The 14,866-nt window shown below is 37.6% G+C and overlaps 1 protein-coding gene across 6 annotated transcripts in view; it reads right to left on the bottom strand.

The window, feature by feature from the left end:
- Window positions 1-14,866, bottom strand: part of NSD2 (nuclear receptor binding SET domain protein 2) — a 104,886-nt gene that overhangs the window by 15,097 nt on the left and 74,923 nt on the right. For 4 of the 6 annotated variants that reach the window (XM_076335788.1, XM_076335787.1, XM_076335790.1 and 1 more), the window contains exons 9-10: window positions 14,266-14,347; window positions 13,122-13,246 (exon numbers count right to left, since the gene is read on the bottom strand). The exons of 1 other annotated variant lie outside the window; for it this stretch is intronic. In XM_076335788.1, the coding sequence (XP_076191903.1) occupies window positions 13,122-13,246; window positions 14,266-14,347 (207 nt within the window). Of the gene's footprint in view, window positions 1-10,979; window positions 13,247-14,265; window positions 14,348-14,866 lie in introns of those variants that run through there. One more of the 6 variants, XM_076335792.1, reaches the window with a different exon arrangement.

The raw sequence follows: 14,866 nt of genomic DNA, 5'->3' as shown, positions 1-14,866 counted from the left end.
CTGAAGATTAAACATACGTGTTAGAAAAAGCAGTCATGTATGGTCAATTTTGTACAGAATATCAACTGAAGAAAGCAAACAGACTGCAATTCAGACTAGCAGATTTAGGCACACTCTTTTGGTTTTGTTTCCCCCACCTTTAGAAAAAGCTTGATTAAAACCAGAGTGTGCATTTGTGGAAGTCTCATCAAAAGAACTATAAAACAATCATCCTCACGAACTCAACAGCAGCCAAAACAAAACACCAAAACTTTGTAATACGGCATTTTATTTATACTCAGTTCTGTAATACAGTTAGCTAGAAGTGCCTAGCCAGTAACACAGGGATATCTTCAAATCCCTTGATTAAAGTTTGAATACGTGTTTTATGAGAGAGTAACAGTTAATTTTGGAAAGAAACTTGGTAAACTTCAAGTCTCCGATATGAAGACTCTCATCTGAAAGTCTCTGACCCAAATATTCTGCAAGAAAGTGAGAACAGTATATAGAAGAGAGGAAGAAAGAAAAAAGTGGCTCTCTGAATATGTTTAAGGAATGTTATAGCTAACAATGAATTCAAAATACTACAGAAGATAACCCTGCTATGGATAAATCTTATATAACAGATCTAGATGTATTAAAGATGGAGGATTTTTTAAAATATTCATAATTTACTTTAAAAAAGCCCACAACCAAGTAACATATTTAAAAGAAAATATAAGGCAGTTTTCAGTTCAATAGGATTTAGGGAGGGAACGGACAACCGAGTCATTTGTCTTATCTCACGTTACACCAGAAGATGCAGAATTTCATCTTGTCGGCCCCACATGGTACTTAGTGAGTTGCGTTTGGCTAAGTACATTCTCCAGGAGAGCATCACCACTTGCAATTGAGAAAGAAACCCGTCACTTCTCTTCGAGCTTGTTCTAATGGTTATTCACACATACCACCAAAAATACTGCCTCATGTCCCTTATGAGTTGTCTAACTGCAACTCACAGTTGATGATGCTTTCTCCAGGTATTTCAGCTATATTAGAAGTCCTTTGGAACCAGACATTTTCCTCCTGTGGAAGCATGCTGCCATTAAGCCTGTTTCAATCCCTTCTGGTAAGCCAGAACGCCCTCTAATTTTCTCCCTAAGGAATTTTTTCCAGCATCAAGAGAATTTTGGTGGGTTTTCTCTAAACCTTATCTGTACTTTAAAAAGGTTGTTGAAAAATCAGGCATGAGAACTGGAGGCAATAGCCCATTACAAATCTCCTAAGTACGGTATCCAAAGCAAACCAACATGCTACTACTCTTCACCGCTCCTGTTCTGCTGTGTAAGGATCTCCCTAGGTCTTTTCAACACAGCACTGAAAGTCACTGCAAATCACCGCAGTACTCAAGAGATCATTTTGCCAATAGCTGTTTGTCAGAATACAGACACCCCGCTTTGTATGAAGAATTTGCTTTCTGTTTTCAGACATACGATCTCATATTTATCTATAGTAAACCACATTTTATTAAAAATGGCCCAGCTTACTTAGTAATGGAGACAGCTATGTGCAACCTCCCCTGTCAGCCAATCCCCATGTAATGTGCAGATTTATTAGAAGTGATTTATTTTGAAATCAGAGAGAAAAACGTAAAGCCGAAGCAGGCCTACCATTAGTCTTTATAAAATCCCTTTAGGAACACTGGTTTTGAGCAATTACTTCGCACCGTTGCTGCCAGCTAATTTGCATTCCTCCATTTAACATTTGCTTTCCTTGATCATGTCTAAAAATATTTTGTAAATCGGATCAGACTGATGATTGTTGGTTGTTTTGGGTTCTTTTCTTCCAGATTACTTGCAAGGGTTTAAATGCATTTCCTCTGTGCAAATGCATACTATCAAAGTGATTTGTATCTATGCTTCACCTATGAATATTTCTACAACTGGAGTGATTTGGAGATTCTGCCCGACCCTTTTAGAAGTGGTTAAAAGAAACTGGATGTAAAATCATTGCTTCGTTCAGGCACCAGGAAATCTCTGTCCCCTGGAAGGAGCTGTGAAACAGTAAACTGCAAATGCAACCCGAGTGCATGGCCAGGAGCAGCCAGTTCTTGCTGGGAAGGGGCAGATAAAGAAAGGTAGCGTGGGAGTTCGGCAAAAACATAAGAACATTTTCCCTTACGGTTTAAGTAAACTTACACACATGCTTATTTCTGTTTAAATTATTCCCGCAGAAACGTTAATTAGTATAAGCAGTGCACTGCTCTAACATTTTTAGTACCTCATTATGTTCCTGTTTCAACTAGCCAAAATTAGTCATGTTTAGAAAAGAAAAAAAGAAAAAAAAAGCTGGAACGTCTTAGATCTGCATTTCTTTTCTACTTAAAAAAAAAAGTACTCTATGCTGTAAACAAAACAAGCAGTCTTATGTTAACTTGACACTACGGTTGTCCCCCATCTTTTCCCCACACCACAAAGTACACCTAAAACCCTGAGAAAAACCACTTGTGCAGCACACCTTAAGAGTTAAGATAGTCTTCTTCCCAGCAGCAAAAGCTATACAGTCTTGCCCTTGAGGAAAGCACTCCTTTTCCCTCAGCTCACTACTTTTGAAAGCAAAGCAGAGAAACAGAACATATCCAGTGACAAATATATTCAGCCACAAGAGAATAAGGTTTGTTTCAAAGCAACGGCTTCCTAGCTTTTCTTTGGTTTATATATTTGTAAAATGTTCAAATGAAGGATGCAGACCTCTATCTGGAAAGGTAACCCTATTGGCAGATGACAGTTTTTCAGAAACCCCCTAGATATGGGTCACAAAATCCCAGCCATTTGTGAACCACAGGTTGACAGCCACTTTCCTACAGAACTGAGACTATACTGCTTCAGAATTAATGCACCAGCCCTTCATTTAAATTAAACGGTTACTGAGCCAAAAAGGAGCAGCGCTGGCAAGAATCAAACTCTACATCACAAATGCAACCACAAACCCCAGATCCTATCAGCCCGTTCAAGATAAAACTTGGCAATTTACACCCGCTTATAGATTAATGCCGGATTTCAAGCATGAATGCCAACACACATAGCATGAACAAAACACCTTAGTTCATCGACCGTATGGCTACCAGAGTATCTTCCAAGATCTCTCCTTTATGGCTGTCACGAGCCTCACACACTTCACAAATCAAATGCTCTATTAACCACCAGTTTTGCACTACACAGACAAGCCTGGATACCTGCTCATGGCTGTTGAAACTCCTAAGAATCAATACATTCATAAGAAGCTCAGGGATATGCTTCTACTGCCTGATGCAGGCTGCTGCTGCAGAACGCATCTCTTGATCCCTGCTAGCACGACCAAAGGTTTAGCCATTGCATCCAACAGCCACGTTACGTGCGACTCATGCACAGCTCGCATCCACTCCACCATCATCTGAGAGTTTTCATATTGGCTAATTTTAGGGGGCTAATAGAGGGGGAGGCTAGCAGATTCCCCGTTATAAGAGAGGGAAGCATTTCTTCAGGATAATTCAGAGTTTGACCCTAATCTCTTATTTGTATCTTGCAGAAGGCGAAACACTCTCTACCAGCCATCTCCCTTTGCAAATAACCCCTGTCCTATAGAACCGTCTTTTGGGAAAGCTCCCTTTACGAAGAGAGCCAGAATTCAACACCTCAGCTCCTGAAGTTATCCCAGAATAGCCGATGGAAGTATCAGGGAAGTAAAATGAGCGTCTGTCCCTTCAGGCCTGTGTAGCAGAGGCCGAGACAACCTTCATCTAACGTTTCTCAGAGAGGACTTACAACCTAATGACAGGTAGAGCACGAGATGGTTGGGAAAACTATATTTGTACCCCAAGCAAGCTGCAGCGGCACTAACAGGTTCTGATTCACCAAGGGGACAGTTGAGTTTCGCAATAAAAATACCTTTAGATTGAGACAGTCACTAACTAAAGATGATTTACAAGACGATTGCTGGAAATCAGTTCATGCTGATGTGAAACAGCCACCTCTAAACCACACAACGCTTTTGTGGTTTGTTAACACAACTTTCCATAATGGAAGGTCTAACAGTTCACACACAAGTGCCCAAATCACAGCATTCAATAAAAATCAGCGCAGGTTTTTGGGGGCTTTTTTCTTTAATTGTTAAGTTACAAACGTAAATCTTTCCCTTGTGATCATGCCAGAGCTTGTCTTGTCCTTACTTCTGTAATATAATCTCCTTAGCAAAGTAAATTGCATGTAATTAACTCTTCTGATATTCAGGCCAAGGTTCAAAGTAATCAACATTTAGATCAGTGGCAAAACCTGTTAACTGGCAATTTGTAGCGATTGCCTGTTTCCTATTTTATTCTGTTTTACGTTTTAAGTAATTTCTTATTTCTCATAAAGGCAAAGTACTATTTTTTTAAGAGTGCAAATTTAGGGGAAAAAAGGCAAGGCTGTTCACTTCAGATTTCTAGCAAGTGACAAATTTCTGCAATGAAATCGTACCCGAACTCTATAATCAGCTCCACTTTTCACTAGCTGATGCTGCAGCACGGAAGATACCCTTCTTCTGCTGAAGTTAGTATCATTGCAAGCACCATCAAACTTTACATTTTGCACATCAGTCAGGCTTTCCTTCCCATTTCCTTCAATTATTGAACGTCAACATTATTTTGTGAGTACTTGCCTGTAGAGGCTTTTGCACCGCACTGCCCCAACACTGAGCAACCGGGTGGTATTTCAGGAATCAAATGCAGCTCTTTCTACTGGAAACTGCGTACACAAGTGAGAGAAAGGGAAAAAAACTGCCCTAAAAACCAAATCATGAGCTTTGCTCTTCATTTGGGCTGGGCCAGAACTTACTTCAGGGATCAGTGAGGTTCAGAATACGGTTGCTCACAGAAGCGACAAATTTACTGTCAGGCTCCCAAGGCAATCTTTCCCTTCCCATGTGTATCAGTTATTATTCACTACTCACACACGTAAGACTCAAAGGGAACACGTAAGGACACGTTACTGCATTTTTCCAAGTTCTCTATAGCTTTGTTATTGGAAAAATACTTGTTACTGAGTCAAACTGGGACAAAATTTTGGCATGTCTGTAAATTCTTTGGGTTTAGTATTATATTTTTACCTGTGAAAAGATACAAATTGTGGCAATGTGTCATTAGTTTGAGAATTGGGTCTACTCATCTCAAGGTATTTTGATCGTACATCTTACACTACTACAACTTTTTTTTGGCAATAGTTACTCAGACCCACCACGGTACAGCAATCAGCATATCAAGACTTCGTATCCCTGAAGTATTTTTAATTTTCTTTTGAACTGTATGCTAAAATTCCCTGTTCACAATAACCAAAAGAAGCGTTTAATGGATTCTTTCAAACATCGACCTATTTTTAGAAAGACTATATAAGAAGGCTTATAAAAGCAATCTTCAGCATTAATTCTTAACTGAATGGAAGATGCTTTGCATACTGCAATATTTGACGTATAAAGCCAGATTACACCAGCAACTGCCACTGAATACTGGGTAATTGTTTAATTGCTAAATATAAGGATGAGATTTACTTTTTTTTTTTTACTGCTTCCTGAACTACTTCTCCCCGTTTTGTGCGAAAGGGATATACAATGTGCATACAGATGCAAGGACTGTTTGTGGAATAATGGAGTTTCCTTCTCATGATTACATTGAGTAAATGAGAATTTGTTTTTGATGGAGGCTGCTGGGCAGGCTAAGAGAAGAGGAGGAAATGTGTGCAACTCCCTACATTTAAAATAAGATGTAAGACACTAGAGTATTAAAAGGAATTAAATTGAGTCAGCTATGTGCATTTTGTGAATTTGTATGTTTATATTCTTAATTTTGCCTTTTGATTGAAGCTCTCTAAAAAGACGGGGCGTGGGGGGGGGGAAGGAAGATGATTTGACAGAAGCATTGTGCACAAAATCACTTCTCAAATGTTTTTTTCTACTGCAAGACTTTCCTCAGCTGCAACACTGAGTTTCAGTTAACTGCATAGTTCACTGCACCATCAATTAAAGCGTTCAAAGGTGAAAGGATAAGCTCCAACATAGGGAAACATTTCTCACACCATTCAGTACATCTAAATGTTGAGTTCAAGTCTACAACAACTTTTTAAGCATTTTTTGCAACCAGGTACCTGATTCCAGTCTCAGCCACACACCTCAGCAGAAATGCGAGCCAATTCTTCATTCCCTCTGGCTTTTAAAAAAAAAAAAAAAAAAAAAAAAAGTTGGATGCAAGCTGGTATGTACACTCAGCTTGCATATTTCTAGAATCATGTGGGTGAACTTTGCAAATGGTATTGTTAGTTCCACGCCTGGATGGTTGACATTTCACTTATTAAAAAAAAAAAAAAAAAGATAGGTACTGACATATTCTCAGTTGGCATCCAATCATACTGACACACGATACAAGAAAGGATAGCCTGGAATTTAAAAGTTCAAATGATGCTGTGTTTCAAAGAAGCAGGTGAGGATGAATTGAAATACTTATGTGGACGTTTGCTCCATCCACTCACCCACTTGAGGAAAAAATATTTTTTTCCATTTAAAATTTTCTACTTCCTTTCAGACAGCTCCAAAATCAAATAGTAAATACCAATGCCAGCAAAACCATTACACTGTAATTCCAAGGAAAAAGAGGTTCAGAAATTCTAGGTCTGAAAATAAATGGCTGTACTCATCCAATCTGCAGCCCGAGAATTTAAGAAGTTACCGTAGCAAGAACACAAAATGCAACTGTTCTGCTTGTCAAGACTGGCCCTCAATAAGCTGTTGGCCTGGCTATTAAACGTGCTTTTTGTTTTAGGCTTAGGATTAAGTCTTCATTTTTAAAAGATGATCTATAAAAGCATCTTTGCTGGCTCAATGTTATCCTGGGGACGGGAGGGGGTGGTGGTGTCTTTTTTTCTTCCTTGTAAGTACCTCCTGGCTAAAGGACATCCTAAAGGACTAGAGCATCAGTATTTAAGGCAAAACCTCATGCCTCATGGAGCAGAAGCAAGTTTCAAATACTATTCACTGTATGTTAGCAATTGCAAAGTGAACAATATTCACACTTCTGTGCTTATCAGCTTCACTAGGACTTCTCCTCTCCTACATCCAATTCCCTGGACAAGCTTTCCCTGCCCAGTGTTTGAAGGTTCAAAATGAATTTGGAAATTTTGAGTGAAAAAGTTGCTAACGTTTATGCATCCATGGTGCCCACACTGGAATGGGCTCCAACAGTTACTACTACACCAGTCGCACACCTTTTCAGACTTTTCTAGCTACCAAAGTGCAATTTTCATTTAAAAAAAAAAAAATTCTTCCTCAGAAAACTCACTTTATTAACTCATTCAGTCATATAAAAACACTTCTTATATTACTCATATACGCTTGCTTAACAGCATTTCTTAAGCATTAAGAATACAAGCTTTGGTCTTAGTCATATTCAAGACAACGGTGTTGTTCTGTCACGTTGTGCTTAAGCAGTTCCAAAAGCAACTAAAGGGCAAATTTTTCCAGAGCCAAAAAAGTTAACCCTCCCGCTTCCCCTTGTTTTACTCGAGCATCTCATTTTATAATCCTGGCTGTAGAACATCAAATGGAAGCAAAATCCACTATGTATACTTATTTTAAAGCTAGGGGTATATAAAATGAAAACAAAGCATGGCAGAAAATTATTTCCTTCTGCTTTTTTGTTGTGACTTGTAGGCAAGTCACCTCCACAGCAGGATCAATAAAAGAAAGGGCCCACAAGAGTAACCTACCACTCTTTTGGAGTTGTCTCAAGACACTCACTGGCTTAAGTGGCATCCTCTCTCAGGTCATCTGCTATCTTTAACAGGCACATTGCATCTTTTTATAAGCATTTTAGAAGCATGTTTCCATGACTTCTGAATGCTGTCGGCTATTAAGTTCCACTTTGCTTAAAACTAAGGACACTGCTAAAAGCTCAGACTTCCTGACATGACTTTAGAGTCAGTGATTGCTATACCACGGTCATCCAGGAGGAAGTGGCCTGGTCTGGCTAAGAGCTTTCTCTAGAAAGCTTGGAGTATGCATGTTCTGATAAGCAAACTCTTTAGTCTTTCCACAGAGAAACACCAACTGCATTTTTTTTCTTATTAACAAAATCTCAATTGCTAGGGGGTTGGTTTTTGGTTTGTTTTTTTTTTAAATCTAAGCATAACTTATACAAGAGTAAGTCAGTAAGCAACATACAAACAACAGATCAGACTGTATTCAAAAGACAATCTATCGTGCACCCACACGGAGACAGAAAAACTGACAGAGCCAATTGAGTTACAGTTAACATTTCCTTTATTTCAGTATAAGAATTCCTGAACTGAATGAAGAATGGTATTTTGGCCCATACTGCTAGACTAGATAAATTCTTTAAGTATGCGGTGCCACAAGTGTACACAGTACTATAATAGCAAAAAAGACGGCCTGGGACAAGTTTCATTTTTATTATTAGCAGGAGTTAGACGTTTCAGATAAGGATATTATGCATTTCTGAATTTGCCTGGAAAGTTCATTAAAACTCTGAGAACATTTTAAAACATTATAAAATTGCCTACAGATACTCATGATACTTTGGTAGGGGATGTGGAATAAAAACCTACATCATGTAAACATTCAGTAAACAGATTCTCTGCACTCCGAAGCCTAAGTAATACACAAGATGAGAATAATTACATAAGAAACTTAATTTTCTACACAGAACGTGCTGCCAAAGAACAAGAGTCAAGCCTAGAACTTTTTTCCATGTGAAAGTGGAAGCATTGTAACAAAACTGTATGATCTGGTGGGCGATGCAGGTCATTTCAATTATTAGAGGCTTTAGCAGAGGTTTAGCAAGAAACAAGTCCAATTACTTGCAGTGTTCCACAAACACGTACCCCTGACTGCTTACTGGTGCTTTGAAACAGGAAAAAATAAATCTATAGGCATACAGAAACAAACACAGGAAACAACTATCTGCTAAGTCAGAGGATTTAAAGTGACACTACATATTAAATTGTCCTTAAGTATTGTTTTGAAGAGAAAATTATCTTTGAATGAAGCTAGAATGAAACGCTAGAAGCACGCTGATTTTGTTTAACAACCTGCAAAGTTAGCTTCAACTATTTTTTCTTTAGGGCGGTAGTTTCTTTAAAATAATGTGAATTGCTTTCTTCCTTCCTGTTCTTAGGATGTCAAAGACAGTTATTTTTACCTTCAGTAAGCATGCCTAGAATATTTTAGTTGTATACTGTAGGACAACTAGACTCCAGGGTCAATAAATGGAGCTGATGTACTTTTTTAGTCCCAAGTTGTACATGTCTCAAGACTGCCTTCTCAATCAAATACCTTACCTTTTAAGAATTGTACGTGTTTTCTCCACTGTGTACACATGCTAATAACCATTAAAAATGCAGATAAAACAAATCTGCCTCAAATCGGTAATGAGAAAAAAATATACTGTTTAATATGCAGAAAAAGAGCAAAACTTAAGGCTTGCATTATTATAACTTGCGTTATTAGGCCTTGGAAACGCATGAAGTTGTAGCTATAACCAGCAACTGAGCTTGTTTTGACACTGGATGTTACCGAAAGAAGAAAGAAATCCCTCTAGGGAAGATACAAGGATCTTATGATAAAAGCAGCGCCTTCAAAATCTTTCACAGCCTTCTTTAAACTGCCATCTGCTGGTCAGCTCATACTTCATGAGGATATGATGAATGACAGACTAGCTAAGAATTTAGAGTATTACATGTTCTTTATTTTGTCCTCTCTTAAAAAAAATTACAATTGCTTTGACACAAAGTTCAGAAGTAGTATCTAGACCCTGCAGGATACTATGACACTTATCTGCTGTTAACAAATCCATCCAATTTAATGAAGCACGCCAATAACCACAAAAATTGATTGTAAAGCTAAAGCAGATATGTTTCATGCAAACACACAAAGTGTGTCAATAATCCAGCAGCAATGGTAATGTAAAGCCTTTTTTATTTATTAAAAAAATACTGGTTACACTCTACTGGCACCTACTACATTATTGGGGGGTGGAGGGCCCAGGTAAAAAAAGAAACGAGAATACACCACCTGTGTCTCTTCTCACAAATATCATGAGCTTTTGGATGGTTACACCAAGTCTTACATAGGCAGTAAAAAACTACTCCGAGCTTTTGCAGACTCCGAAGTGTTGAGTATCTTTCTCACATCTGGCCCTACCAGTTGCTCATTAAGAATTAGATTTTAAACAAAATCATGTTTCACATGAAGTACTGGAGGAAATGACAACTGCTGTCAAGTGCCTAGAAGTAAAATTAAGTATTTTGTTTCAAGATTAAATGCAGGTATGAAATTTATTCATTCATGTATAAACACCTTACTGCTTCTGTCCATCCATCTTAAAACAATGTCAAAGCCCGATTTTTTGAAGGGAGTGAAAGCCTACCTTTTAATCTCTGATATGTCAGGTCTATAAATGTTTGTTTGTTCTTAAGGCAGAAGTCCACCCGCCCACCCCTGTTTCTCTCCCCTGTAAATTAGATACCCAAAGTAACTTATCAATTGAAAATTTGGCCTTGACTAATTTTACAATATTTCAAGTAAACCCCATTAAAAAACACCCCCACACCCCCAATAACAATAAAAAGCATCCAAAAATCTTTTTAAAAAATGTCAAATAAGATGCATCTTTCAAACAAGAAAAAACTGAGCACACCCTTCCTATCCTATTGAACACACCTTTCCTAGAACTTAGCTGCAACGAGCTGACATTTAAGAGGTGTGCAGCTAGCAACAGTCCTTGACAAATAACAGTCATATCCAGATTCCACTCTGGAACCAGCTGTCCACAAATAGTGTGGGGGGAAAAGAAAGGAGAAAAAAAACCAGGCCAGAATCCACATAGCATTGCTTGTGGAGGTGTATGTACTTGTGGAATACGCAGAATTTTTTCTATCTTTGTTAAGAGAGCATCTAAGCCAACATTTAGAAGTATTATAGTGAACACAGAAATATAAAAGTTAATCAGTAAATGTATTTAATGTTGAGAAGAATTACATCCTATTCAATTAGCTGAGCAAGGCTTTCATCATTGCATGATTGTGTTTGTTTTTTAAACTCTTTCCCTTAACACTCTGGAGAAGGTTTCTCTCTGGATGAATGCTCACAGGGCACACGCATATTTACCCATTTAGACAAGTGCTAAATAACAATACAAGAGGGAAAACAGTTTTTAAAGCCACCCACACAATCCAAAATTTATATCTTTCCTTGTTTTGTAGAATAGATCAATAGTAAGTTCAGAAACACATGCCTGACATTTTTGTTTTATTTAAAGGCAAAATATATCTAATATCATAGGAAACAAACTGGGTCCAATCCTTAGTTGGTACAAGTTCAGGTCAGTGTAGCTTTAAACCACCTAAGGATCCAGCCCACTGATCTACTCCCCCCTGCATCCAGCCCCACAAAATCTCCGTTATTTGACAGGTGTATTTTCTGTTACGTTGATTTGGATTGTTTTGATATTTTAAAACCTTGTAAGCCCTTGAAAACAATTAATTCACTTTCTAGTTTGTGTATCTGTGTTTTGTGAGCAGTGTTATGATGTTAATTTTTCTCACATCTTTTGCTGTTTAGCAGTAGCTGAGTAGATTAAGAGCTAAGTTTTAAAATTTCCATCTCAGCCTATATAACCATATCCTTTTTTACACGTGAACCGTTAAGTCACAACCCAAAATCCTACAAAAATGAGCCTTTTGTCAAGAGAGATTTCTAGAGATTTCATTTTATAAACACAATATCTAGAAATAGAAGAATCTTTCTCCTGAGATTACAATATTTGGAGATGCATATTTAGAGCCAAAAAGACAGTATGTTCCTTAAACTGGTCTGGCTGAATAGATGGTCTCAAACACAACCAACCGTTACACAGCAAGTCCCAACAGTAAAGCCAAAACAGCAGAAGCTGGTAAGCCAATAGATGGGAGTCTCTCAATTAAGAGAACAAAATAAGAACAAGTATTACTTTACTTGACTGCTGCCATGGACATTATTTCCTGTGGGACTTCCTTTGCTTGTTTTATTGGGGTACAGGAGGGAGAATTTGCTGGGTTTTTTTGTTAAAATATTTTTCCAGTTACAGTAAGATATACAGTCATTAACATGCAATCTTTTTTCCCCACCCAAAGGTAAACCATTTACTGAACATTGTCTAGATATTTTAACTGCATTCATTATAATGTCTAAGCACCTCATGCGTTTGTTAGGGGAGATGAAAAAGTCTCTAGGATAGCTGGAAGCCCTACTCCCTTGTTAGCAGGCGAGTATTTTCTCTACAGCTTCTGTAATACAAACTGCTTGAAGCTGTTTGTCTATGGATATTTTACTAAATCCTACCAACTACATTTCTGAATCCACCTGCAAAACAGCATGCATACTTCACCTTCATGCTGCCACTCTTTGGCTGATTGGTTTTAATAGTGTAGATGACTTGGGGAATGGTTTAATGGATTGTATGAATACACTTCTGTTACATACATTTCATTTATTGTATGCCAATTGAGAAGAATTACAGTTCCAAATATGCAGAGCTAAGACTATGATTAGTAAGTATCAAAAAGATACATCCTTCACTGTCTGTTTAACTCTACTGGGGATGAAGCTATTTGCATCACAGAGAAATAGCACTTAAACAGCCTGAAAACTAATTTGAGCTTAAAGGGGCTCTGCTCAGAAAACTGTCCAGTTCTAGATCAAAGAGAGGATTAGGAAACTTGCTTCAATATAAAAGCTATGGCAACATGACAATATTGAGTTACATAATGTAACTAATGTAGTACACTTACATAAAGTCTGTAGAAGAAAATACAGAACACACTGGCATTTTACTTTGCCTCTAATAGAAGGTTACAATTCTAAAACTTTGTTGGTAAATACATTAAAAACCACAATAATATCTCGACGTCCCCAAATCAGACGTTCGTATTACAATAAATGAATTTGCAATGCACACATCAACAGGTTTCACAGAGGCCAAAACTGTAACTTGTCTAGAGCACCAACGTTAGAGAATTCGCCTTTGATTTTTGTTTTTAAACAAGATTCACACCTGAAAATTTCCGTAATTAAATGGCTGTGTGCAAACACCACTTTTTTTTTACCTCATTCTCAGTTAAGGAAGCTGAAGGAGATGAACTCTTGCTAAAAGCAAGAGTTGAAGATTCTGCTGCTGAAGCCCGATTTCGCTTCTTCAGAGGTTTACATGCATCAGACAGATTTTTCGTTGCTGTAAAATAATTTTGGTTTACAAAGTGAAGTTTGGAACTTTAAAACGTTATCTCCCTGAAGCCATTTAAAATATTCCTTCAGATAAAGGAAGGAATGATTTAGGTAGGTCTTCTGGGCACCTACGGAGGGCTGAGAGAACACGAAGTAAGTTTCTAAAACCATGTGTTTTGGCTTGATTTTAAAAATAAAGAGGTTTCTATTAATCAAATATGTACTACAAATGGCTAAGAAATGTTTTCCCAAATTTTTTCGGCTCATTTCTATAAAAATCAAAATATCTTGTGACTTATGACCTCTTTAAAGCAGAGGTAACAGTTATCTTCTCAGATAAACATTAGAAGGCCTATGTGATCTCATCACAATCTGAGTACCACTAACGCTTTGTTAAGAGAAAGGTTATATACAGGACCCAGGTACCAGACATTATCTATGGCACGTCACCACTTCTACATTGCGCAGAACTTGCTGAAGCTTACTCGTCTTTGGCATATCATTATAATACCTAAAGAGACATGCTTTTACAGAAGTTACTTTAAACTTGAACATCATTAACAAGTCTGACTTTTGGATTTCGGTCCAAGGTTATTTAGAATTCCCTCTCGCGCTCCACACTGCCTCCCATCAAGCATCATTTAAAAGGACTAAAATCACATAGTAACTGATTACATTGATGGTCACTGCACTTGTTTTATTGGGCTAATGCACAATGACAAATTGGAGCAGTAGGATTTCTATCACTGCTCGCCAAGATCACAGGGCAATAGCTTTAATTTGGTGCCATCAAATGGTGAACTTGTGAACTGCTGCTCTAAATCAGCAATACACAATTTCAGTCAAGTATAATGTTGCAAAATGGTGGTAGTGAAGGAAGAGGGCACGCTCCCCCCCGATCTGTGGCATAGTGGCTGTAACTGGTTATTGCGTCAGCAAAATTTAGCCGGCTGCCTCAGACAACCTGTTTATTTTAAAATTATTTAATTGAAAAAGTTACATTAAAACTTATTCTGACCACATTACCTGACTGGTTCTTTTGTGAAGAGGAGGTTTCTGTGACCTTAGAAGAGTTTGTTTTTGCTGTTTTGTCATTGCTTGTCTCCCTCTGTCACAAAAAAAAATATGAAAAAATAAAAAAACTCCTAATTTATGAGTGGTTGGATAAAACTGGCAATTACTTCTGGATTTATGTTATTAAAAAGAAAGTGTCTTTACAAATACCTGAATGGTAATGTAGTTAAGCTAGCCCCATTTAAGTGATTTTTAAAACTCATTTACAGCACAGGGTACAAACCCATAAACAAATGAGAAAAAGTAAAGAACACAGTATTCCAGCATCCCACTTATCCATCCCAAACTCAGCACACCAAAAAGGGGAGCTCTAAACGAACATGAAACATGTAAATTATCCTTACTATTCTTTGTCTAAACTGGTCAAATTAAAACCTTTAATTGTTAAAGGTAAACTGCAGAATTAGTATAGAAATTTGAGAAAAAACCCTGGGCAGAATTTTAAGTCTCAGAGAGGCTTGCTTTCAACTCCACAACTTATAGCAGTGCCATTTTTTAAATTACTATGGTTAAGATTGTTTCAGCATTTCCAAAATAAAAACACTATTTTCAA

The sequence above is a fragment of the Aptenodytes patagonicus genome, chromosome 4 (assembly GCF_965638725.1).
Source record: "Aptenodytes patagonicus chromosome 4, bAptPat1.pri.cur, whole genome shotgun sequence".
Classification (NCBI taxonomy): domain Eukaryota; kingdom Metazoa; phylum Chordata; class Aves; order Sphenisciformes; family Spheniscidae; genus Aptenodytes; species Aptenodytes patagonicus.
This window is presented reverse-complemented; position numbering and strand designations above follow the sequence as displayed.